The 27,308-nt window shown below is 38.0% G+C and overlaps 1 protein-coding gene and 1 non-coding gene across 8 annotated transcripts in view; both read right to left on the bottom strand.

Annotated features, from left to right (window-relative positions):
- RABGAP1 (RAB GTPase activating protein 1) overlaps nt 1–27,308 on the bottom strand; it is a 169,299-nt gene that overhangs the window by 116,212 nt on the left and 25,779 nt on the right. For 5 of the 7 annotated variants that reach the window (XM_059891253.1, XM_005213132.3, NM_001191409.2 and 2 more), the window contains 5 exons: nt 25,613–25,812; nt 5,770–6,004; nt 4,422–4,626; nt 849–1,023; nt 109–266 (listed from right to left, as the gene is read on the bottom strand). In XM_059891253.1, coding sequence (XP_059747236.1) covers nt 109–266; nt 849–1,023; nt 4,422–4,626; nt 5,770–6,004; nt 25,613–25,762 — 923 coding nt within the window. In that variant the 5' untranslated portion in view covers nt 25,763–25,812. Of the gene's footprint in view, nt 1–108; nt 267–848; nt 1,024–4,421; nt 4,627–5,769; nt 6,005–25,612; nt 25,813–27,308 lie in introns of those variants that run through there. The other 2 variants (XM_059891255.1, XM_010810344.4) reach the window with 2 other exon arrangements.
- On the bottom strand, nt 21,529–21,601 carry TRNAG-UCC (transfer RNA glycine (anticodon UCC)). Its single transcript has one exon. It is a non-coding gene; the product is annotated as a tRNA-Gly (tRNA).

Here is a 27,308-nt window from a genome sequence, read left to right as displayed (position 1 = left end):
TATATAATATAAAGGTTAGGTAATCTGACCTAGAATTTCCGTAAAAGCACAGATAGTTTAGCATGTTAATACAAACTCAAATAAAAAGAATAAAGTAAGATGCCCTACCTAAAATAACCTTTACCATCATCTTCTTTTATTTCTAGAGACACAGAGAAGGTAAAGATGTCACTGTCTGGAGTCTGAGGCGCAGCAGTTGCTGAAAGTGGGGTCTGCTTGGCAGAACGGCGGAAGGCAGTGGCAAAACTGTAAAGTATCCGGCTCACCTACAACCAAAAATGTTAGGAGATGGGCTGTTATTAAAAAAGTAAAATACTTTTGTTAAGGCTGAAGGTGACCTACGTTGTTTGAGGGAGGTAGTTCACCTTTCCTTCACTCATTTCTTTAATAAATTATCAAATTTATTAGACCTATAAAGCAAACAACACTAAAAATGACCAGAGTAGAGATTGTAAAAAAGGAATGACTGTGAACACTAGAAATCCAATTGAAAGATGATTTCCAAAATTGTTAGGAATTACTTGAATATATTTATTGTAATAAAGAATAATCCTCCAAGTTTAATTCTATAAGAATAGTTTGCAAATATGTCATTGCTAGAAGCAAGATGCCGATTTAATGCATTTAAACAGCGGTCAATTGGTCTCCTCTGACACTCTTAGCAACAACAAGGTTCTGGCTAACCAAACTTTTATTCATATTTCAGGCCATCAAAATGGAACAAATAAAACAGTAGCAGAGAATTTAATTTGGCTTATAAATGACCACAGAAAATACTATAATCATTTCAATGATTCAAGGGTGAAGATGAAGTTTCATCTGTAGACATTTCCCTCTTCAGTACTTACAGCTTCTTGTATTTCACACCGAAAGACATGTATTCTGAAGAGCTCTGCATTGTAATGACTTTCAGTGAAAGCAAAACAGTCACTCTCAGGAGTTCCATCATGCCCTCTGACACAGAAAAGGATTTTGTAGATAGGGTAGTTTGCTATTTCAGTGTTTGTCTGAGGATCTAAGAGTCTGTTCAGAAAAAATATACATAAAGAGATTAGAGCTACTGTGGACAATTTTCACTATGTTCACATTATGATTCAAGACTCATCTTTCTAGCAAAAAGATCATATAAATCATTTCTTGAGCCTGGCAGTCTACAGTCCAAAGGGTCACAAAGAATTGGAAACGACTGAGCACACAGAAATCATATTAATCTTCAATCTTGATAAGTAAGTTATATGTGGGGTCTTAAAATTACTGATTACACAATTCCATAGTACTAAAAACTACATAATCCCCTATTTTAGGGAGGCAATCAGGAAAGCATAAATAATATTAATGTTTCTTAAATAGTCTATAACTACATAAAAAATAATGGGTAAATTAGACTACCAAAATAGATCACTAAAGTGCTTCTCAGTATCTCCTAACAGAATGACCTAAGCTGCTTTATTATTTTAAAAACTAAAATAATGATGTAGTTTTTCAGAGTGAAACATGTTCTTTTGCTTCATGGCAAATAAGGAAGAGACACTTACAAAACATTAACACCGAAGGAAAAAAAACTTCATTAATAAAATCAAAAGGATGCCACTCACTGAAAATTAAATGGATATCATTCACTCAAAAATGTATTCATTCAACAAATATTTATGTGATACCTACACAACATCCCAGGCTCCATCCTGGGCCCTGACAATACAAAAAACTGAAATTATGAAGTTATGAAATTATGAACACAGAATGGGCAGAGCCATCAATGGGAAAGCCTAGGGGATAATGGAAATACCTAAGAAGGGGAACTAATTCAAATTCAAAGGCACTTTGATAAAGACTCTGAAAACATGAGGTAAGAGAGACTAATTTTCTCATGTCTTTATAGAATTAAAATATATTAGAACAAAGTATAACTTCAGTCAGGGGAATGACTATTGACTAAGAATCATATAAAAATGAGTTTTAGGGAATTCCCTGGCAGTTAGTGGTTAGGACTTAGTGCTTTCACTGAAGTTGCCCAAGTCACATCATGGCAAAAGGAAAAAAAAAAAAAAGGCTAAATAAATGTTACTAAGCTTCACATTAATAAATACAATTAAAATTAATATTCATGAATCTTTGCAAAATAGTTCTTTAAACACTCAAGAGAAGAATTACATATGCAGATCATTGGAATATTAATTAACTTACTACTACTACTATCCATATGCAGCTACAACTCTACTACCATAAAAATCCAAAATGCTTGAGGGCAGAGAAACAGATATTCTCATACACTGTTCACAAACGTACAAGCTAGATCAGTATTTCTAGATGGCCATTTGGCAATATATCAAAAACCATAAAAATGGGCAAATCTTTGACCCACCAGTGAATCTACTTCTAGGAACTAATTCTAAGGAAATTTAAAAATACATTAAAATTTAGCTCAAAAATACTACTTATAAGAAAACGACAGGTTAAGCACTTAAGTAAGTAAGTAAAAGTTGCTCAGTCGTGTCTGATTCTTTGCGACCCAAAGAACTAAACAGTCCATGGAATTCTCTAGGCCAGAATCCTGGAGTGGGTAGCCTTTCCCTTCTCCAGGGGCTCTCCCCAACCCAGGGATCGAATCCAGGTCTCCTGCATTGCGGGCAGATTCTTTACCAGCTGAGCCACAAGGGAAGCCCAACTTACATGCCCATATAATAAAAGTTTAATATTAGCTATTATTAGTAGCACTTTTATCATTAAAACAACTAAAATATGTAACATTAGACTGGTTATCTCTGAAAAGCCCATCATGTGCCATCATAAATTATAATAATTAAGCATATTTATTGATATGGAAAGATTCACCATATAACAAAGCATGTTATATATTATGTAATTCCACTGATGCTACAAATGCTGATTCTAAGAGTTGTATAATTATACTTGCATATATATGTAGGTATATACACATAGACAAATATACCTACAACTACACAAAAAGGGTCTTAATAAACCAAGATGTTAACTGTTATTTACCAATGGGAGAGTAGAATTAAGACCATTTCCTAACCTAAAATATGTCACAAATGAACTTATCTACAAAACAGAAGCATAGAGAATAAACTTGTGGTTGCTGGGGGTCAGGGGCGCAAGGGAGGGAAGGACTAGGAGTACGGGATTAGCAGACGTAAACTATCATATATAGGATAAACAACAAGGTACTACTGTATAGCACAGGAAACTATATTCAATGTCCTGTGATAAACCACAAAAAAAAAATTAAGGAAAAAAAGTCTGTATGTGCATAACTGACTCACTCTGCTATATAGCAGAGATTGGCACAACATTATAAATCAACTATACTTCAGTAAAAAAGTTAAGAGTAATTTTCTAAATTTTTGCTTATTTGTGTTCTTTGATTTTTCTGAAATAAGTACGCATTTTTTACAACAAAGCTAGTTTTGTATTTAGTTAGCTGATACAGACATCTGACTACATTTAAACACTGTGACCTGTTTCAGTTAGTATAAACAATAGCCCTATCAAGAGACTTCTCTGAGCTTCAGTATCCTCATCTTAAAAATTTAGGAACTACTGTCTAGTCAAGGCTATGGTTTTTCCAGTGGTCATGTATGGAAGTGAGAGTTGGACTATAAAGAAAGCTGAGAGCAGAAGAATTGATGCTTTTGAACTGTGGTGTTGCAGAAGACTCTTGAGAGTCCCTTGGACTGCAAGGACATCCAACCAGTCCATCCTAAAGGAGATCAGTCCTGGGTGTTCATTGGAAGGACTGATGTTGAAGCTGAAACTCCAATACTTTGGCCACCTCATGCGAAGAGCTGACTCATTTGAAAAGACGCTGATGCTGGGAAAGACTGAGGGCAGGAGGAGAAGGGGACGACAGAGGATGAGATGGTTGGATGGCATCACTGACTCAATGGACAAGGGTTTGGGTGGACTCCTGCAGTTGGTGATGGACAGGGAGGCCTGGTGTGCTGCGGTTCATGGGGTCGCAAAGAGTCGGACATGACTGAGTGACTGAACTGAACACTGAAATAGTTAATATTTACCAACAGGTTTCTGTAATTTCCAAAGTCAGTATGAAATTTCTTTTCAACTAATGTGTCAAGCTAGTATTTTTATTGGGGGGCACATGGAAAATGTAAATTGTTAGGCAGACTCTTAGGTCAACATATTTCAATAATCCCCAAAACACTTAAATTTCTAGTGTTACAAAGAATTAGGGTGAGGAAGAGTATAAAAAACTGCTCAAACAAGTGACTATTTTTCATAAAAGGTCACAATCCTTGGAAGACATGAAAACTAAGTGCCAAAAGAATTAACCACTACAAGAATAAAATAATTATGTATTTTGTTTACTCTTGCTTTGTTATAAAACTGTAGGTGAGAAATCTGATCAAATGTTACAAATATTTCTAGAAGGCTGGTCTTACCTCACAGTTCCTTCAGATACATTCGGCACTGACAGGGTTACATCTAGTGAGATCTGACACTGGCCCCTTAAGATGGACATCATCCTCAAGGCTTCCACTTCACTCCTGGGAGCATTTACTGAGGCACAGCCTAAATAAGTTAGTTTGCTGAAAACTACACTGTCCTCATCTGCCACTGGTGTGAAAGGACTTGACCCTTCAGAATCTGAAAGAAACAATAAGGAAGTGATTATTTTCACTTTGATATTTTGTTAACATGAATATTAAGTAAAACTCTACAAGCTACATTTAGGTTCTAAAATTAAATTCGTCACTTTCCCAGAAGAAAATTAAAGTCAGAAATCTCACACCAGAACTTGTCACCAACACTAAAATTTTTAGGTATGGCTATAGTTTCAATCCTTAACCTAAATGGTGACCTGAGATTCAGATCTGATTTATCTCTTATAATTTGTTTTGACTTTATAATTTATATTTAGGTCAGTAATACATTTAGTATTTTACCATCCTGAAAAATCCTCTTTCTTCTTTCTTATCTGTTCTATTATAATGATTTCTCTTATTCATCATCTTAGTTACTTTATCATGTTCTCTCAGTCCCCCTGCCTTTCCTTTCCCAATAAACATTTACAGTTTTAATATTCTACTTTTCCTCAAAGAACCTTCATAATTGTCTTTTTCCTCCTTGTCTTTCAGGTCCCTTTTTTCAATTTGACAACTATTCCCACCAAGCAGGCCTAAGGCAAACATTTTCTTCACCAAGAATTATTTCCCCAATCAGTCAGTTGCTCATTCGTGTCCGACTCTGTGATTCCATGGACTGCAGCATGCCAGGCTTCCCTGTCCATCACCAATTCCTGGAGCTTACTCACACTCATGTCCATCGAGTTGGTGATGCCATCCAACCATCTCATCCTGTTGTCCCCTTCTCCTTCAGCCAATATCCAATTTCCCAATACCATACTCAAATTATTTTTTCCTGAAAAAATTCTTTAAGCACTCTAACACTGCCTCACTGTTATATAAGTGGTTTTTTTCCTTTGCTATAAATGACATACATTTAGAGTCGACATATGTGTAACTGATTCACTGGGCCTTCCACCTGAAACTAACATTGTAAATTAACTACACACCAATAAAAAAAACTTTTTTAATGACATACATTTAAAGGGAAATCAGAATGGTACATGTATTTATTCCTCTCACATCCCCCTCAATCTCGTATTGGAAGCTTCTAGATAATATAGATACGATTTTTGCTTCCTCTGCATCAAACCTAGTACAAAATGGACACTCAAATATTAAAAACAATAACCTTCCGTTATGCAAGCAATGCAGCAATCCTAACCTCCTTGTCCAGGTTTCACTGGCAGGCTCATCTCTGGTTTCTGGAGCCCTACTAATGACACAGGGTTAATGGTGGATGAAGCTGAGAGTTGATTAGAAAGAGGCCCATCTCCTTCGCCATCCAGCTGTGACCTTTCCACAAGCTCCTTGTCCCCTGGCTGGTCGTCCATTGGAGGATCCATCAGCACATCTGCTAGCTCTTTTTGCAGCTGCTGTTCACTTCCATTCCCTATAATCTAAGGGTCACAAATACATGCAGTCAGCGAAGTGAGAGAGAGAGGCCAATACTGATTAAAATGGGTCCACATCTAGAGAAAATCACTAGCAATTCTTTTGATATATAGATATCTTCTGAATGTTTTAAAAAAATAAAGCAAGATCTGCAATAAATAAGAGCTGCAGCTGCTCTCTTAATTCATACAAATATTCATGAAAAAGTATACAGTGAATTTGAGACTAATACCCAGAAATACATGTTATAATCTGTCAATTTTATTGAAAGTTTTCTACAGTATTCTAAAATCACAACTAAAATTTTTAAAATTTTACTTGTCTGTTAAGAAATAAAGCTTATTAAGAGGAGAAGCTTCTCTTATCCTTAAGGAAAAGGGAAAATGTGTTTGCTTCCAAAAATGACCAGTGCAAACATATATATTAGGTAATAAACCATCACATGCACTTTACCATTGTTGCTATAAGGCAGTCTCTTAAGGGAGACTTCTCTGACATAAACAGTTCTTAAAGTTCTCAACACTTGAATAAAGCTGGGGAGACGTAAGTAGAAAATGACCCGAGGAACAGAAGCACTCCATTTCAATGTCAAGGATTTTTCTAGAGTCATGATGGTTTATTACTGTTGCTCAACAAGGAAGTAAACAAGTAAAAGATCAAATGAAGACTACCCAATGCTAAGGAAAACCACAAGTGACAAAACCCAGTATTATCATTAAATGCTTATTCAAGAAACACTAGAAAAATTAGCAGAGAATTAATGCAGGAAAAGGAAATCATGATGAAAAAAAGTACTGATTTAGGCAAGTTTCTAAAGACCAAAACCGGACAAAAATTTAAATGAGTGGGGCTATGAGATTGTTGAAGACAAAGAGGTCTTCACAGTAAAATTGAAGACACAAGTCAGGAAGCAAAATTCCAATAGCAGCAGTACTCTGGACTACCTACCAAGGATCCCAGTTCAAACATTTTTGTAACTCTATAAAGTCAAGCCCCTTTCGATGTAAACTATGATTGAGTCTTTATTGCTACCTTTTCCCAATATGTCAGCTATTCTTGCCTCAGAAAAAAGGACTGGAGAGGTATTCAGTCTCTGGCTGCAATTTAAGAGTCTGTTTTTAACTTCCTTCTATATTCAGAATTACTGCTATTGGAACTACAATTCAGTCAAATATTTTTAACTCTTTGCTATACCTAAAGGTCCGTCTAGTCAAGGCTATGGTTTTTCCAGTAGTCATGTATGGATGTGAGAGTTGGACTGTGAAGAAAGCTGAGCATCGACGAATTGATGCTTTTGAACTGTGGTGTCGGAGAACGCTCTTGAGAGTCCCTTGGACTGCAAGGAGATCCAACCAGTCCATTCTGAAGGAGATCAGCCCTGAGATTTCTTTGGAAGGAATGATACGAAAGCTGAAACTCCAGTATTTTGGCCATCTCACGCAAAGAGTTGACTCACTGGTAAAGACTCTGATGCTGGGAGGGATTAGGGGCAGGAGGAAAAGGGGGTGACAGAGGATGAGATGGCTGGATGGCATCACCGACTCGATGGACATGAGTTTGAGTGAACTCTGGGAGTTGGTGATGGACAGGGAGGCCTGGCGTGCTGTGATTCATGGGGTCTCAAAGAGTCGGACACGACTGAGCGACTGAACTGAACTGAAACCTGATTCTACACATCACAAGTGCAATCAAATTCTTTTATTCAGAAGTCTGCTTTCAGAAGTTTCTTAAAGCACATAAAAAACAATCTAGTACTTAGTTTCAATTAATCTATTTTTTTCAGAACTAGGTAAGATATCCTGTATCACATGCAAGAAATAAACGATAGCCTAACTGAACCTAAACTATTTTCCAAGGGGAAGGAGAAATAAGTAGGATAGCTAGAGCGTCCTATAACTGATGAAGATATTAGACTCCATGTTTAAGCAATAGTAATTTTAACTGGGAAGGCTATAATTAAAGAGCAAGCTAAACTGAAGACATATTTCACATGCTATGAGGTACTGTTTTTTCTTTGATATATAGGATAAATAAACAAGTTTTCTTTTAGATAGGCTACCTCCATTGTAATATATTCACAAAACATACCACAAAAAGAAACATGTTTATGTGTTTGTCTTTCATGTTTATACATGTTTATCTTGTATTCTTCCCTTATTTATAAAGTCTACAAACATAAGAACTGGCTTCTATTTCCTTAACACTTCCTTAAAGATAGGAAAACTAATGCAGGACACAACAATGCTGATTTCTAAAAGCTGCTTAAAAATAGCAACCTAACTTATGCTGTGAATAATTAGTTTCAATATAATACTCAACACTTACCATTTAGATCATTTGTGCACCTTCAATCCAATTTCAAACTTAACCATATGTGACATAATTTATTTAATAATACTTATCTCAATTAAGTCTTTTTTTTTTTTTTTAAGACAGTAAGTTAATCTGAATGTTTCCATATGGGAAACATTCAGCAATGCCTTTTAAGGTTCCCTAACTTTGGCACAATGGTGTGATCACTCACCTAGAGCCAGACATCCTAGAATGTGAAGTCAAGTGGGCCTTAGAAAGCATCACTATGAACAAAGCTAGTGGAGGTGATGGAATTCCAGTTGAGCTATTCCAAATCCTGAACGATGATGCTGTGAAAGTGCTGCACTCAATATGTCAGCAAATTTGGAAAACTCAGCAGTGGCCACAGGACTGGAAAAGGTCAGTTTTCATTCCAATCCCAAAGAAGGGCAATGCCAAAGAATGCTCAAACTGCCAATTGCATTGATTTCACACGCTAGTAAAGTAATGCTCAAAATTCTCCAAGTCAGGCTTCAGCAATACGTGAACCATGAACTTCTAGATGTTCAAGCTGGTTTTAGAAAAGGCAGAGGAACCAGAGATCAAATTGCCAACATCCGCTGGATCATGGAAAGAGCAAAAGAGTTCCAGAAAAACATATATTTCTGCTTTATTGACTATGCCAAAGCCTTTGGTGTGGATCACAATAAACTGTGGAAAATTCTGAAAGATATGGAAATACCAGACCACCTGACCTGCCTCTTGAGAAACCTATATGCAGGTCAGGAAGCAACAGTTAGAACTGGACGTGGAACAACAGACTGGTTCCAAATAGGAAAAGGAGTATGTCAAGGCTGTATATTGTCACCCTGCTTATTTAACTTATATGCAGAATACATCATGAGAAACGCTGGGCTAGAAGAAGCACAAGCTGGAATCAAGATTGCTGGGGAAAATATCAATAACCTCAGATATGCAGATGACACCACCCTTATGGCAGAAAGTGAAGAGGAACTAAAAAGCCTCTTGATGAAAGTAAGAGGAGAGTGAAAAAGTTGGCTTAAAGCTTAACATTCAGAAAACTAAGATCATGGCATCTGATCCCGTCACTTCATGGGAAATAGATGGGGAAACAGTGGAAACAGTGTCGGATTGACTTTTCTGGGCTCCAAAATCACTGCAGATGGTGACTGCAGCCATGAAATTAAAAGACGCTTACTCCTTGGAAGGAAAGTTATGACCAACCTAGATAGCATATTCAAAAGCAGAGACGTTACTTTGCCAACAAAGGTCCGTCTAGTCAAGGCTATGGTTTTTCCAGTGATCATGTATGGATGTGAGAGTTGGTACTGTGAAGAAAGCTGAATGCCGAAGAATTGATGCTTTTGAACTGTGGTGTTGGAGAAGACTCTTGAGAGTCCCTTGGACTGCAAGGAGATCCAACCAGTCCATCCTAAAGGAGACCAGTCCTGGGTGTTCACTGGAAGGACTGATGCTAAAGCCAAAACTCCAATACTTTGGCCACCTCATGCAAAGAGTTGACTCACTGGAAAAGACTCTGATGCTGCGAGGGATTCAGGGCAGGAGGAGAAGGGGACGATAGAGGATGAGATGGCTGGATGGCATCACCGAGTCAATGGACATGAGTTTGAGTGAACTCCGGGAGTTGGTGATGGACAGGGAGGCCTGGCATGCTGTGATTTATGGGGTCCCAAACAGTCAGACACGACTGAGCGACTAAAGTGAACTGGACTTTGGCACCTGAAGAACGTGGTAAAATACAATCTGTTGAGCCCTAGAAGAATACCTGGAGAAGGCAATGGCAACCCACTCTGGTACTCTTTCCTAGAAAATCCCATGGACCGAGGAGCCTGGTAGGCTGCAGTCCATGGGGTCTCGAAGAGTCGGACACGACTGAGTGACTTCACTTTCTCTTTTTACTTTCATGCACTGGAGAAGGGAATGGCAACCCACTCCAGTGTTCTTGCCTGGAGAATCCCAGGGACGGCGGAGCCTGGTGGGCTGCCATCTATGGGGTTGCACATAGTCAGACACGACTGAAGTGAGTTAGCAGAAGCAGCAGCAGCAAGGCTGGCACAGGACTGATAATTAGAATTTTTAAAGTTTCCAGGTGATGGTGATGTTGCTAGTCTGGGAACCAACCTCAGATTAATGGTTCATGACTGCACAATACAATTACCAGTATCACCAGGAAGCACGTTAATATTAAAATACTTGATCGTCCCTCTATTCACTTACCTCCTACCCTAGCAACTAAGTTAGTTTCAGAGATAAAGCCTTGACATATACATTTTAAAGAACCTTCACAGGTGATTTACGAAACAGTTGTCAGGCCAGATGAGGCCAGCAGGGTACAGTTTTGTTCACCCATCCTATAAATGAAGAGCTTAAACCAGCAACTGTTTATCTCTGACTTCCTGTTATAACAGAAAAATAAACTCATTTTCAGCAGGGCTTTCTGTTTCTTGCTGCCAACAGCATTCTTAACAGATACCATGATCATCTTCAAAATAAGTGTAGTTGCAGCTTAAGCAGATCAAAATACTGGTATTATTGAAAGGACAGGTATACAGACCAACAAAACAGAACAGAACTCAGAAACAGACCTACACACACATGGCCAATTGTTTTCAACAAAGTTGGCTAGGTAACTCAAGAGAAAGGTAATAAATTAAAACAAACGGTGCTGAAATAACTAACCTTACATCAAACAAATGCAAACATTACATGACATACAAAAATTAATGCAAAATGGATTGCAGATCTAAATGTAAATCTGAAAACTATAATGTTTACAGAAGAAAACACAAAGGACAAAGTCTTTGTGATCCTGGGCCACAAAGATTTCTTAGGACACAGAAAGCATGCATAAAAGAAAAAAAATGAAGTGTACCTTTGTGAATGCTTACAGCAGCATTATTCATAATTGCCAAAAGCTGAGTACAAAGTAAATGTTTATCAAGTGATGAATGGATAACTTCCATATAGCTATATAATTGAATACCAGCTAGGACGGTAAAGCATCTACCTACAATGTGGGAGACCCAGGTTCAGATCCTGTGGAGAAGGAAATGGCACCCCACTCCAGTACTCTTGCCTGGAAAATCCCATGGACAGAGGAGCATGGTAGGCTACGGTCCATGGGGTGGCAAAGAGTCGGACACGACTGAGCGACTTCACTTTCACTTTCAGCAATAAAAAGGAATGAATTACTAATATTAAAACAACACGGATAACACAAAATACTCTAAATAAAACAAACAGACAAAAAGGCTATATACTGTATGATTCAATTTACATGGCATTCTGGAAAAGGCAAAGCTAGAGATAAAAATCCAGAGAAGGCAATGGCACCCCACTCCAGTACTCCTGCCTGGAAAATCCCATGGACGGAGGAGCCTGGTAGGCTGCAGTCCATGGGGTCGCTACGAGTCAGATACGACTGAGTGACTTCACTTTCATGCATTGGGGAAGGAAATGGCAACCCACTCCAGTGTTCTTGCCTGGAGAATCCCAGGGATGGGGGAGCCTGGTGGGTTGCCGTCTATGGGGTCACACAGAGTCGGACACGACTGAAGTGACTTAGCAGCAGGAGCAGCAGCAGCAGAGACAGAAATCAGATTGACTGACAGAGGCTGGGTCTTTTTAGAGTAATGAAAATATTCTGTACCTTGATTATGGTAGTCATTACATAATAAAAGTTTACATTAATTAAACTTCATAGAATTGTATACCTAAAAGGGCCGTATTTTACTGTGCGTAAATTTTACCTCAATACTTTTTTTCCTTTTGGCTATGCCCTGCAGCATGTGGGGCCCTTAGTTCTCCAACCAGGGATCAAACCCACGCCCCCTGTTTTGGAAGCTCAGAGTATTAACCATTGGACTGCCAGGGAAGTCTAATTTCTCAACAGACTTGACTTAAACTTGAAAGAGGATAATGATAATAGGAGAGGCTATGCAATATGGAGGCAGAGGTTATATGGTAAATCTCTGTTCCTTTTTCTTAATTTTGCTGTGAATCTAAAACTGCTCTTCAAAATAAAGGCTATTTTTTTAAAATCTGGAAAAAATGTGATTTCTATGAAAGATGAAACTTGAGAACACAACTGTTCCTTTTCCCTACAACAGCCCTCAAAAGGTGTTCATCCAGGATTCTGTTTTTGGCAATAACTTCATTTTACAGATTTCCCAATGCCATTTTATGCACTCCAACGATATATAAACAACCCCTAATATGCATCTACAATCCCTCACCCTCTACTGGACAGACACCTTCAGGCAGATACTCCAAACTTACTGTGTCAAAACTAATCCTCTTCTCTGTTTTTTTTTAATCAATGAATTGCACTACTATCCATCCACTCAGCAACCAAATGAAGGATTACAGTCATCCTTCATCCCTCTCACTCACACGCTACTCACAAATCCTACTGATCCTTGCTCAGTTGGGCATTTTCCTCCATGTCTCTGCATAGTTACCAGCATAGGAACCTCTTTGGATTTACATCAGCCTATTGGAAAGGTAGTGGTTTCCATGCCTTCTTTCTCCTCTCTGATCTATCATTCATTTGGCCAGTCAAGTTACAACTGCAAATTTTACTTCTCATCAAGCACTGCCTATTTTTAACCTCTTCCAAGTTTCCTCAATGTCCTTAAGACAAAGCCCAATATCATTTCTATGTCCTATGAGTTTCTCACAACCCTAATTACCTTCTCATCTCTTAGCAGTCACATCAAGCCACTCAAATTCCCCAAGACACATCACAAAGTTTCTAACATTGAAGCTTTGCATAGATGGTTCCCTTTCCTGGAAAACCCTCTCGCTTGCCTTTCTACTCTTAAACACCAAGCTTAAATTTGTTTACCTCCTCTGGGAGACCTTAAGCCTCATACATGGGCTTTAATCATTCCCTTTTTAGGGCGTGCATTGCTACATATTTTAGTGAATATCTGCTTAGTGAGCCCCTTTGGCCAGACTGGGCATTATTAGATAGCAGAGACTCTCTTAAATTATCTTTATATTCCCAAAGCCTGGTGTAGTGACAGGTACAAAGTGTATCTACAATACATGTTTAATGAAATGAACTTTATAAATGCCAAAAATAAAAACCAAAGTATTATTTTATCTAATCTGGATGGTCTATAAATTTTGGTTTTTGTGACAGTTAAGCAAATCTGAATGATTTATTTTAGCTTTGTTAACTACTTAAAAACAAATATCATCATTTCCTATAATTATGAATGTCATTAAGGTTTTACATTTACTGTAAGAATACTGGGCAGGACCAAATACTAATAGCATGTTACAAAGGTCCATACAGTCAAAGCTATTTTTTCCAGTAGTCATGTACAGTTGTGAGAGTTGGACCATAAAGAAGGTTGAGCACTGAACAATTGATACTTTCGAACTAAGGTGCTGGAGAAGATTCTTGAGTCCCTTAGACAGCAAGGACATCAAACCAGTCAATCCTAAGGAAATCAACCCTGAATATTATTGGAAGGACTGATGCTGAAGCTCCAATACTTTGGCCACCTGTTGTGAACAGCTGACTCACTGGAAAAGACCCTGATGCTGGGAAAGACTGAGGGCAAAAGGAGAAGGGGACAACAGAGGATGAGATGGCTGGATGGCATCTGACTCAATGGACATGAGGTTTGAGCAAACTCTGGGAGACAGTGAAGGACAGGGAAGCCTGGCATGCTGCAGCTGATGGGATTGCAAAGAGCTGGACATAGCGACTGAATAACAACAACAAAACACAATTATCTGAAGTCCAAAAAACACTTCTAACTTAATTTAGCCCAAATACAAAAATAAGAAAGCAAAGCAGATATACATAGATAACTAACGGTCACGTACTGGTTTGTGTTCATCTCCATGTAATCTTTAAGTAGAGGAGGGGAGAGTTGTTTAAAACATTCCTGAATCGAGAGGAAAAAAACATTTAAGCATAAAGTAGTCAAACACAGACACAGATGTTTGCGAGGACAGAGACTGTTCAGTGAATGATTTATTTATAATTCTACTTATATAGTACAGGAAAAAACTGGACCAAGAGTTGGCTTGTGGCACAGCTCCAGGGGGCACCATTCACATCACAGTCTGTGTGAACAGTATCAGCCTGGGAGTGCACAGGGTATAGCCTATGCAGCTACACTCAGGAGTCCTACCTGGGCTCCACAGTAAGACAAATCTGAGTTGGGGACATGCCTCTGACACTATCTCCAGTGGCTATGGGCAAATTAATCCCTGGGAGCCACAAGTGCCCCATCTCTAAAATGAGAATGTTAATACCTATCTCACAAGACTGCTGTGGTTCAATGATATGATCTCTGGACACTCATTATATACATCAGAACCACTGAATCATGTGATTTTTATAGGGAATGTCTCATTTCTCACATCACAGTACCTGCCAACTAGTAAGCATCCAATAAGTATCTCCCTACTCAACTTTCAGCTATTTTTGAATAAACTCTGGTCCACCTACTGGAGGTGAGATTAAAAAAAAAAAAGCAAATAATAACTTTAATAATTCTTCCACTTTCTTTGGTCTGAAGGAAACTAAGAACACACCTACTATGTGCAAAAGAAGCATTAATGGAATAACATCTGTCATTTCTAAATAATATCAAATAAAGGTAGTAACTTAAGTGGCAGAATTGGCTACAAGTGTATTTCCTTGAGAGCAAAACTGCATTAGGGAACCTATGGACAAAATGTTCCAAAGGCAATATCCAGAGTCCTTTCCTGGTCTTAATTTTCTACTTCTAACTTAATAGTTCCTGTTTCCCTTCACTGCAACAGTATCAACCAGGCTCTACTCGCTTTGCCAGTTATACAAAACTACTTTACACAGTGTGAGATGCTTTTCCAGTGGACATTTTATGTCTTCAATAAAGCATGCTTAGGAAATGAAAGTGTGCTGGAAAAATCCACAGAAAATCAGAAATTAAAGATAAATTCATGATGATCTACAGTTCCCACTACTTGTGTCATACTGCAGTGAAAAATACAAATGAAAACGGTTCAAACCAAGTAGTTTTGCTCAGCTTCATGGTAACAGCTGAGCCATTTCAAAACAAGTATATAAATCTCAGGCTTGTCATAAAGCAAAGCACAAAAGAAGCAGAAGTCCAGTTTGGATACTGAAAAGTATAGTAACTCATCTCAAATCTGCTCATGATACATCCTTTCTGTGATCCTGGATGAATCACTAAATCACTTTGTGCCTCACTTATAAACTGCAGTTGTTCTGATTACTGATGTCTTTACTTTACTATATAAAGGAAGGATCAGAAAAACAAACTAGTATTATCACTAGGAATTACTGACATTAATTTTAAAAAGGAAGGGAAAAAGAACCTTGTGCATTCATCTTTAAAAATCAACTGAAGAAGGACCCCAACTACTTAGTTTGTGCTAAATAATAGGATTAAGGCTAGGCTAGGCTTTACTTTTCATATGGTATGAATTTTCTACATCAAACATACATTGTTTCTATGATTAGAGAAAAAAAAGTGACAAAAAGGCTACTTGCATTTGCATCTAGGAAGAAAAAGAAAAGCATGCACATTCAATTCTACTGCATGCAGTGGCCCTAACTCCAAACTCTTCATGCTTCTTGATCTTTCCACATGCCACAGACTCTCTTCTTTGAGAAACTGTTAAACACTCTTTAAGGCTCTGCTGAATTGTTAACTACTCTATGAAAAACTTTTTCTTCTTCTTCAGGTAACAATTACGTTCTCATATAACTCTGCTTATGTCTATATTCTAGCACTTGATGAATTTTGTCATGGCGACATATTTACTTCCGTGTCTATCCAACCACCACTCTGATCCCCTTAATTAAACTGTGTGTTCATGGTTTAGTAACTTTGCTTGAATAAAAGATCTGCATTTCAGAGGACATGATCAACTGACTCTAAGACAATTTCAGAAACTGAGTCAGAAGATAAATTCAGGCAATACTAAGTAAGCAGTGACTTTTGTACCTGCTAACTAAAAGTTTGGTAACTCTTTTCCAACCAAAATGTCAGCTGGATTTTTCAAGAAGAAAACTCTATGAACATTCAAAAGCTTAAAAAATTATCTAACTGAACTTTCTGCCTCAAAAGTACTAGCTCATCAATGTACCCTCAAGCAACATTTTAAAGTTAAAAAAAAAAAAAAAGAGTATCTTTGGCTAAGAGGTAAAGGGTGCAGGATTCCTACACAAGACAAGGTAGAGAAATGCAACATTTTCTGAATTTATGGAAAATTCTCAGATTTTGATGTGAGCTGTCAGAAAATTTCATAAAGAAAAATACCTGTGTTTTTTTATGACTATACCATCACATACAGCTTTCCTTTAAAGGACTTATTCTCTTAAAGAAGTCTTCCCTGACTCCTCCCCCAAGCTAGAATAACTTTCTGCCTGCTTTGTTCTATAGCATCCTTCTGTTAACCTATACCATGGTACTGACCTAATTAAACTGATGTTGAAAATTAGATATGGCTACAAAATCTCACCTCCTTCATCGAAAACTACAGTCTAGTTCTCTAAACCCATGAAATGTGGGCTGGCCTTGTGACTTGCTTTTCTACCACAAAAGAATGTGGTAGAGGTGACACCATGTAACTTATAAGCTTCAGATTTAAAAGAGGCCTTACAGCTTTCACATCTGTTGGGAAGAAGCCTAAATTGAAAACCACATAGAAAGAGAGACCCAGTCAAGCCCAGCGCCCAGCCAACACACCAGCTGAATGAAGTCACATTAATCCAAATGTGCTGTGTTGTGCTTAGTCGCTCAGTCGTGTCCAACTTCTTTGTGACCCACAGACTGTAACCCACCAGACTCTTTTGTCCATGGGATTCTCCAGGCAAGAATACTGGAATGGGTTGCCATGCCCTCCTCCAGGGGATCTTCCCAACCCAGGGATCGAACCCAGGTCTCCCACATTGCAGGCGGATTCTTTACTATCTGGGCCACCAGGGAAGCCAAATAAGGCCAGCAAAACACCCAGTCAACCCAAAAAATCATGAGAATAAATTGTTTTTCAAGCCACTGATTTTTGAGTTATTTGTTACAAAGACTAGTAGAAACGATCGGAACATTTTTAACCACTGTCATCTACCCTAAGCTGCAACCACCTTGAGGACATGAACTAGGTCCTATTCATCTTCTCATTCAGCCTTTTAAGACCTACTCTTCGGCTCTAATGTTCTGCAGTTTTACTGTTATCAGTTCAGTTCAGTCGCTCAGTCGTGTCCGACTCTTTGCGACCCCATGGACTGCAGCACGCCAGGCCTCCCTGACCATCACCCACTCCTGGAGTTTACCCAAACTCACGTCCATTGAGTTGGCGATGCCATCCAACCATCTCATCCTCTGTCGTTCCCTTCTCCTCCTGCCCTCAATCTTTCCCAGCATCAGGGTCTTTTCAAATAAATGAGTCAGCTCTTCGCATCAGGTGGCCAAACACTGTCATACTGGTTGGGATTCATTCTGATTTTCTAAGCTGTGAGTTTATATATCATCACTTTTGGAAAATATTCCACTGTTACGTTAATTTCCTTTCCCTCATTCTATTTTTGGTCACACTGCACAGTGTGCAGGATCTCAGTTTCCTAACCAGGAAAAGAACCCATGACCCCTGCAATGGAAGTGCAGCCCTAACCACTGGACCACCAGGGAATTCCCCCTCCCTCATTCTTTTTTTTTTCCCCCTCATTCTATTCTTAAGGAACACTTAGGTAGTTGCTGGTCCTTCGTATCCCAGTCTCCATATTTCTTAATTGCTTTTTCTTATTTTGCCATCTTTCAATTCTATTTTCTGTAATTTTCTCAGAATTTTGTGGGTAACGTATCTGTTGCACCTTTAATTTCACTGAGTCTAATTTTCATTTGTAGAAGTTCTATTTTTAGTTTGCTTGGAATATTAAAATCTTTTGTAATTTTGTCCTTTTCCAATGTTTCCAAAATTTTCTTTAAATGTTTAGTCATTTTAATCATGCCCACCTTAAGGTTACAGGTAATAATTCAAATGCCAGTTTTGGTTTGCTAACTCTTGCTTGTGATGAATTGTCCTTTGTAAATTCTGAATTGTGCACTATTCTTTATCATAGTTATCTGTGGGAATACTATGCAGCCTGGGTAGTAAGCAAGTCCCTCCACAGTTTTACAATTGATCCTGTCAGGTGCCCAAAAGGAATTCTTAACCTAGGAACATGAAGGTAGTGTAAATTCAAGCCCCAAATATACATGAAGGTTAGCCTATGGGTACAAATTCTCAACAAGACTCACCTCCAAATCAGTTAAGACATAGACGCTTCTGTGTCTTATTTTCTTCCTGTGACTGTAAGCAGTTAACTATATTTCAAGTAATATCCTTTTTAGGATGTATCTCCTGAGGGTGCTTTATAAAGGAAATCTCAGTTCCAAAACACATCTCTGTAAAATCTAAGGCTTTCATGTATTTTGGAGTTCCTTTATTGGGTATACATTGTCAGACCTTCCTGGTGGACTGACCCTTATAAGATTATAAAGTGTTCATCTCTAGTAACATTGTTTTAGAGTCTATATTGCCTAACATCACTGTAATCATTTCTTTGATTGCTGTTAACATCAACTTTTCCCATCTATTTAAATCTATCTGTATCTTTGAATCTAAGATGGTCTCCAGGATGTTTTATCCAATGCTGACAATTCCTCCTTTTTGATCATATTGCTAATCCATTCACATTTAATGTTATTATTGATATAACTAATAAGAGTTCAATTTAGGTGTGTTGCTTTACTTTTTATTTATCTGTCTCATATATTTTTTGTTCCTTTATTCTTTTACTGTTTTATTTAGACAATAACTTCCTAATGTAGCACTGACACTCCTTTAACATTATATATATACGCATATGTATGTGTAAACACACATACACACACACATGCACGCACACCACTGTAGCGGTGCACCTTTGGGTTCTTACTCTTCTTCCCCGTCTCATTGTCCCTCCCCCAGGCAATCACTGTCCCACTTTTTATTTTGAAGATTAGCTTTGCATTTTTAAAAATTATATATAAATGAAGTATATAGTTCGTGCTTCTATTTATGGAGGGGAGGATGTCTGTAATCTCTGACCAAATTCTCCTTTTCTTCCATCACCAATGCCCACCTCTGGGCAAAGCCATTTTACTCAGTTTCTACAGTTTGGCTTTTTTAGATTCCACACAAAAGTCATGGAATGTGGAATATGTTGTGTTTCCGTATTTGTTTCTTTCATGATGTTTTCTGATTTCCCTTTTATTTTTTGAGTGGTTGCATGTATTTTCTGACCAACCCCTGGTTGGTTAGAAGTATGTTGTTTAATTTCCACATATTTGTAGATTTTCAAGTTTTCCCCATTTTGTTGATTTTTAATTGTATACCACTGTAGTCAGAAAAGATAACTGGTATGATTTCAGTCTTGTTAATCTTGCTAAGGTATGTTTTGCGACCTAACATATACTTGTTTTGAAATGGTGCTTTTCTTTCCATTTGCATGGAATAACTTTTCATCTCTTTACATGATACATGGATAAGTCTATGTGTGTCCTTAAAGCTGAAATGAGTCTCTTATAGGTAGCATACAGTGTGGTCTTTTTCTTGTTTTTAATACATTCTGATATTGTCACTTGATTGGAGAATTTAATTCATTTGCATTTAAAATAACTACTGATAAATAAGAACTTACTAATATTATGTTATTGTTTTCTGGCTGTTTTATAGGTCCCTTATTCCTTTCTTCTTCTCGTTATCTTCCCTTGTGAATTCATGATTTTCTATAGTGGTATACTTTCTAGAGTGGTATCCCTTCTTTTAATCTTTTTTGTGTTTATTGTGGGTTATTAATTTGTAATTACCATGAGACTTACATATAACATTTTACAGGATATAAAATTATATTTTACATTGGCAACAACCTAACTTTAATCCCATACAAAGCTCTACCTTTTACTTCCCCAAACATTGGTTTTGATAGCACAATTTAAATTTCTACATTATGTATGCATTGTAGCTAAGCTATTTTTAATACCTTTGTCCTTTAACTTTTAATCTAGATTTACTTAATCAACACCCCACATTACAGTATTAAGACTATACTGATTTTGAGCATATACTTACCTTTTCCAGTGTATTTTATATGTTCATATTACTAACTAGTGTCCTTTCATTTCAGATTGAAGAACTCCGTTTAGCACCTTATTAAGGTATAATGATCAACTCTCTCCATTACAAGTATCTCCTACTTACCAAAACTTTGAATTATGCCACTTTGCTTTCTTAGAAGGCCTACATTAGTACCTGTTTTTGCTAACTGAAAGAAATCTGAAGATGACTTTTGCTTTTATGAAAAAAGCAACTACTGTACTAGTGTAGACCCTTTATATAAGAAAAGTGGTAAAACACAAACTTTTAGAAAGCAGGGGATACTCTATGCTATGCTAAGTCAACTTCAGTCGTGTCCGACTCTGTGTGACCCCATAGACGGCAGCCCACCAGGCTCCCCCGTCCCTGGGATTCTCCAGGCAGGAACACTGGAGTGGGTTGCCATTTCCTTCTCCAATGCATGAACGTGAAAAGTGAAAGTGAAGTTGCTCAGTTGTGTCCGACTCTTAGCGACCCCGTGGACTGCAGCCTACCAGGCTCCTCCATCCATGGAATTTTCCAGGCAAGAGTACTGGAGTGGGGTGCCATTGCCTTCTCTATATGCCATTTCAGCTTACAAAGTTTCATAGGAACATCCTACTTTCAGATAGGGGGGAAACCTGTCATCCTTCTCCTCTTTTTTTTTTTTGGCCATGATATGTGGCTTGCACAATCGAAGCTCCCCAACTTAGGGACTGAATCTGCACCCTGGACAGTGAAAGCATGAAATCCTAGTCATCAGAGCATTAGGGAATTACCTTTCCTTTATTTCTGAAGGACAGTTTTGTTAACTAAAGTATTCTTGGTTGGCAGCTTATTTCCTTGAGTGTATCATCCCATTCTCTTCTAGCTTGCAAGGTTTCTGCAGATAAATATGCTAAAAACCTTATTAGTGGTGATGGTGCTGGGCTATTTCCTTTATAATACAAGAAGCTTTTTTTCTTCTAGTTGCTTTAAACTTTTTTCTTTTTAAAAATATTTATTTGGTTACACGGGGTCTTAGTTGTGGCATGAAGGATCTTTAGTTGCAGCATGTGAGGTCTAGTTCCCTGACTAGGAATCGAACCCAGGCCCCCTGCATTGGAAGAACAGCATCCTAACAGCTGGACCACCAAGGAAGTCCCTGGCTTTAATTTTAAAGCCTTATTGTAATGTATCTTGGAGAGGCACTTGGGGTTGATATATGGGGGGAGCCTATAAACTTCATGAATTCAGATATCCAAACCTCTCCCTGAATTTTGGAAATTTTCAATCATTATGTCTCTAAAGAAGCTTTCTGCACATTTCTCCCTTTCTTGTCCTTCTGAGACTCCAGTGATGCATAAGTTGATGATTTTAGTGATAATGCGACACTTCACACAGGTTTTCTTCACTCACTGTTTTCATTTTATCTGTTTTCAGACAGATAGTTTCAAGCAATCTGTCTTGTACTACACAGTATTTTCTTCTGTGTGATCCGTCTGTTGATGCTCTCTACTGCATTTGTTTTCCCTAAGATGATGAATGCTCCAGTGTGTAGGTTCTTCCAATCCTGCATAATCTGGTTGACTTTTGGCATGTGCTCACTAGCTACTTGCAAAGACTCACACTTACCATTCTTGCCTTCAGGGCTGCTCAGGGAGGCAGTCACAGGGTAAGGACATGTTTGAGTGAGGTGTGTGGAGTTTAGCGGTGCCCATGAGCCAGTTGGAGAACTTGTACAGGAGTCAACCCCCATGGCTCATGGGTGGGTCTCCTGATAGAGTCCCCAAAGCAGTTAGTGGCATCCATGCCCCTTTGATATGTTCCATTCCCAACCCTGGCTGCTGTTCTTCCAGTACAGCTGTCGATTCCCAGGTTGTATAGTTTATGACTGAGTATTTTGGATGATGTGAGAAAGAAATGGGCCTTTTCGGTGTGTCTCACAAAGCCAGGGAAGTCAGGTGCTCCATCACACACTCTCACTTTCCCCCATGGAAGAAATCATGAGCTGACTATCCGCTGGCACTGAGCTGTGCCACCCAAGTGGGGGTGAAGTGACACATAAAATCAAACTGTTCATCATCTTCAGGGGGTCCAATCTTGGATGCTTTTGCCCCAACAATGTGTGGGAACTTCTCCCTTGGATTCCTGAATGTCCATGAAGGCATGTGCATCCGTTAGTGTCTACACTGGTGTTCTTCGAGGGCAGGATGGTAGAAACTCTTGTACTGCCATTTTGATAACATTTCTCTCCATTAAGTCTTCCTTTTGCCAGTTTAAATTTATCGTTGGGCTTCTCTAGTGACGTCTTCATTTCACTTATTGTTTTCTTCCATTTCAGAATTTCCATTTGGTTCTTTTCAATTTGTAATTTATTATCTTCTTCATGATATTTTCTATTTGATTTGCCATTGCCATCATACTTTATTTCTTTAAGCACGGTTTCCTTAGGATGTTCATCGAACATTCTAATAATGGCTACTTTCAGAGTTTGCATATTAGATCCAACATGTCACTCTGCCTTTTAAAAGTGATGTATGGGTAATATTTTCTTTGCATGTCTCACAATTCTGTGTTGGAAACTAGATTATTCTAGAAAATATGTTGTTCCAGTTCTTGGTACTGGTTTCCATGCTCTAAGACTTGTTATTTTTTTTATGCTTGTTTATTTAGTGACTGGCTGACTTATTTTAGTATATTTTATTCCCCTAATTCCCACGGTGTTAAACCTTTGATGCTGCTCCTCTGGGGTGATTTGCCCTCATTCATCCTGGGGTAGCAGCTCTGGTAAGATGCTCTGTCTCTATGACTGCATGTAGACATTAAGCTCCACTAACTGTGGCTGATTTGCTCTATAATTCTCAACAATCCTCTCAGGCAATAAACTGCTCCACAGAATAAACCAATGAAATTAGGTTACTTTGATGGGAGAGTTCTAGAGGTCAGTGGTTGAGATCTGGCCCTCCCTATCATAGGTGGTCTCCTCCCAGCAAGCCTGTAGTTAAAACTGTATGTCCAATTAATCGAACAATCTCCTCCCAATTACTTTTCACTACCACCTCCACTGTTTTTGAGTACCCTTAGGCTTGAACTTCTCTACACTCTGTTGTAAACAAAGTCAGCTCCTTTGGGCAGAGATTACGAGCTGTGTTGTGGCCCATTCCTCATTGCAGGCAAAATCTCTGAGCTATAGCTATGAATTTGGGAGTGTGGACAATGGCATACTTCTGAGCAACACTCCATTTCCAAAGGATGAGTATTTGGTAGGTGTGGGAGGTAGTACAGTAGTCTCTGGTGTTCTTAACTTGCCACTATTCCATTATATGGAACCACTACCTTACATGCCAGAGCCAGGTTAAGGGCAACTGGGCTCTCAGTGTTCTCAGCAGCACTGTGCCCTAAGTAGAGTTTTCATCCCAGAAGCAAGGTGTGGGCAAAAGAAGGCAGCCATTACCACTCAGCCACAATTGACCAGCAAAAGGCAGATAGAGGCAGGATGAGGAATGCTCTCATACTGCTCTTCCCTGGAAGACAGCCCTACTCCAGGGGAACTGTGGGGAAAGGAAACCCTATTTTCTTGATAGTACCAATCTAGAATGGAGTTACCATCTTGCTCAGTTGGGCGAAGTGTTAGTCGCTCAGTTGTGTCTGACTCTTTGTCTGAACTGTGGGGAAAGGAAACCCTATTTTCTTGATAGTACCAATCTAGAATGGAGTTACCATCTTGCTCAGTTGGGAGAAGTGTTAGTTGCTCAGTCCTGTCTGACTCTTTGCAAGCCCATGGACTGTAGCCAACCAGACTTCTCTGTCTGTGGAATTATCCAGGCAAGAATATTAGAGTGGGTAGCCGATGCCTTCTCCAGAGGATCTTCCAGACCCAGGAATTGAATTCGGGTCTCCTGCACTGCAGGCAGATTCTTTACCATCTGAGCCACCAGAGCAGCCCTCAGGTAGGAGAGGAGACGGAAAAACAAGTCTTGGTTCAAATACCACAGATTCTTTCCCAAAGTTTAGTAAAAACACTTTGAATAAATGTTTAATTGCTGCATGGCCTTTAGAACATTTCCAGACATTAATTAAAAAAAAAAAAAGTGTTACCAATTTCGCTGGGGAATGGGCCCAGAGCTCACGCCATCCATGCTATCTCTCTCAGTCCAAATTCCTAAGCTCTACAAAGTTCTACAGGATCCAGTTCCTACACACATGTATCTCACACTTTAGCACTTTTATTTACTTTACTCACTCTGTCCTAAAAAGGGTGGTCTTCCTTAGGATCTTTTTTATTTTCTGTTCCCTGTAGAAAACTCTTTCTTCACATTTCTCCATGAACAAGTTCTTTCTCACTTCATTCAGATCTCAGCTCAAATGTCATTTCAAGACATTCTCTAAAATAGTATACCTGCCACTCACGCTTTACCAATGTATTCTGCTTTGATTTTCTTCAAACCACCTAAATTTACTTAACATTCACTTTCCTATTTGCTTAAGGTCTGTTTCCCACATTCGATTAAAAGCTCTAGGAGAGCAGAGGACCTTGCCTGTCTTATTTGCTACTGTATGTCTAGTATTTAGAACAGTACTTGGCACAAAGTCAATACTCAATAAATACTTGTGGTATAAAAAACAAACAGAAATCAAAGTATTTTTAAAGCTACTTACATTTTAAATGACATTAACAGGTAATCTGTTTTTATTTATATCCAAAAAGAGCAGAAACAGTAACAGAGTATGGAAGAAGATGTAACAGTGATCTATTTTGCTGAGAAAACAAACAGAAATGGCCAAAAGCTAGGAATTTTAAGTCCTGTTTTAGTAATTCTAAAACTTATTTTTATAAATAGCAGTGCTGACCTGCCACTGCCTTTACACTACATATAAAAGGCCCCAAAGAATCACCTCTAACTCAATGGTAACACGAAAACAAAACTAAAATAACAAATGCTTATACTATGATCAGTAGTTTTCACACAGTTAGAGATAACAGATTTAGAAGCTAATCAAATTGAAAATCCCTAATCAGATATATTTGTAAATAAAACTCTTTAGCATTAAAAGAAAGATATTATTTCTATGTTCTCACTATCACTCCATATACCTTCCTATTAAGGCCAGGTTTTGCAATGACTTAGCAAGGCTAAGCAAAAGGAACTTAGGTTATGGAGTATTACCTTGAGTCCTGTTTTCTCATCATCACTTCCATTATTTGTAGATGGTGTCTCATCTCCTTGCCTGGAAACCAAGACAAAATCTTCACTATTAAGAGTAGACACAGAGTCTGAGGAGACACTGATTTTTCCAACAGAAGCCTTGTCATCCATGACTCAAGAATGAAGCTCAACTCATGAATGATTAAATATTTTAAAAATGCCTGAAAAACAAAAACCATAAAGATACTCATATAGAATGTCTGCTAGATATTCAATTATGTTCTAAGTTTTACAAATTACATATGGAAAAACTTAAATTAAAACAAACAAAACAAACTTTCAAAATATTTTCCAAAGACTTTCACTACTTACAGGTTAGCCTTTTTTATTCCATATATAAGGGAATTTATTCCATATATAAGGGCCAAGGTAGATCACATTTCAAAAAAATAAACAAATAAAACATTTCCTTGAGAATAACTCTGGCTATCTACACTGATTTCTTCGACATTCTGGTAACTCTATTCTTTTTAGAGAACATAAAAAGTACTAAACTTACTGTCTATCCTTTTCTTTGTAAAGCTGCACAAACAAATGAAATTGAAAGCACTTAGGACAACAAACATGCATGCAGGACAGTAAGGTTTTCCCTAACACTGCTGATACTTGTACTAACAACCTGTTTTAAGAAACAAAATTTCATATTAACCCCAAAGAAAAATAAATTCAGGGCAAGCATAAATTTTAGAGCAGGGAAATACTGTATGAGGCACGAAATCAGAGGTCTATTAAAAACTCAATAATCCCATCCCACAGTTTCTTAGAACCCAACTCAAAATGAACATTATCAATAAAGAAGTTTCAGGCCAAAAATTTCCAGCAAGGAGCAGAAAAAAATGTGTCATTTACGAAAATCCATTCAATTATTGACTCATGGAATAAAATTCAAACTCATCTGTCATTTAAAAATCTGGTTCTGCATATTTTGTGGGAATGTTCCCATTTGGTCGCCAAAACAACCACAGAACAAATAATATAACACTATGCAGCAGCACACTCAGCTTTAGCCAATAAACAAAACTCACTCTTTAAAAAAGTTGCTCTCACAGTATGCTCATCTTATATACCTCAGAGGTAAAAATTCTGAGAATTTGTTTATTAAAGAAGAGGTCCAGATCTATGTTTTGGATTTTTAACTGAACACATATTTATTGAGCAATACACCATATGCCAAGCACTATTTTTCCCTCAAAAGCTAACATCTGGCTAAGCACCTGGCAGCAAAAACTACACAATCTCTGAATACTATAGTTGGAAAAAAACTTAGCAGTTATCAAAACTGTTAAACAGATAATGAAATAGCAACCCCAAGAGTTGTAGGGTCATTTAATCGGGTTTAATTAAAGCTCAAACCCTGGACTCCTTGCTGCTCTCTATTTAAGCTGATTTGCTTGTTTAAAGGCTCTACATTTCATAGGACCTTATCTAAATGCATAGTGTAGCATAGAGATGCTTCAAATGTACGTCTGAAAACTTTTAAAAATGCAGTCCTGCTTCATTCAGGCAATGAATATTTCCCAAGTTTCTAGTTTCTAAATAACAAAATATGCTAAACAAGAAAAATTAGATTCTTTCCCAAAAGCAATTTATAATTTGGTAGAGAACAGAGGGATATTGAACAAGTTAATAGGTACTGATTTAGGGTAAAGAAAACTAT

The sequence above is a fragment of the Bos taurus genome, chromosome 11 (genome assembly GCF_002263795.3).
Source record: "Bos taurus isolate L1 Dominette 01449 registration number 42190680 breed Hereford chromosome 11, ARS-UCD2.0, whole genome shotgun sequence".
Lineage (NCBI taxonomy): Eukaryota > Metazoa > Chordata > Mammalia > Artiodactyla > Bovidae > Bos > Bos taurus.
This window is presented reverse-complemented; position numbering and strand designations above follow the sequence as displayed.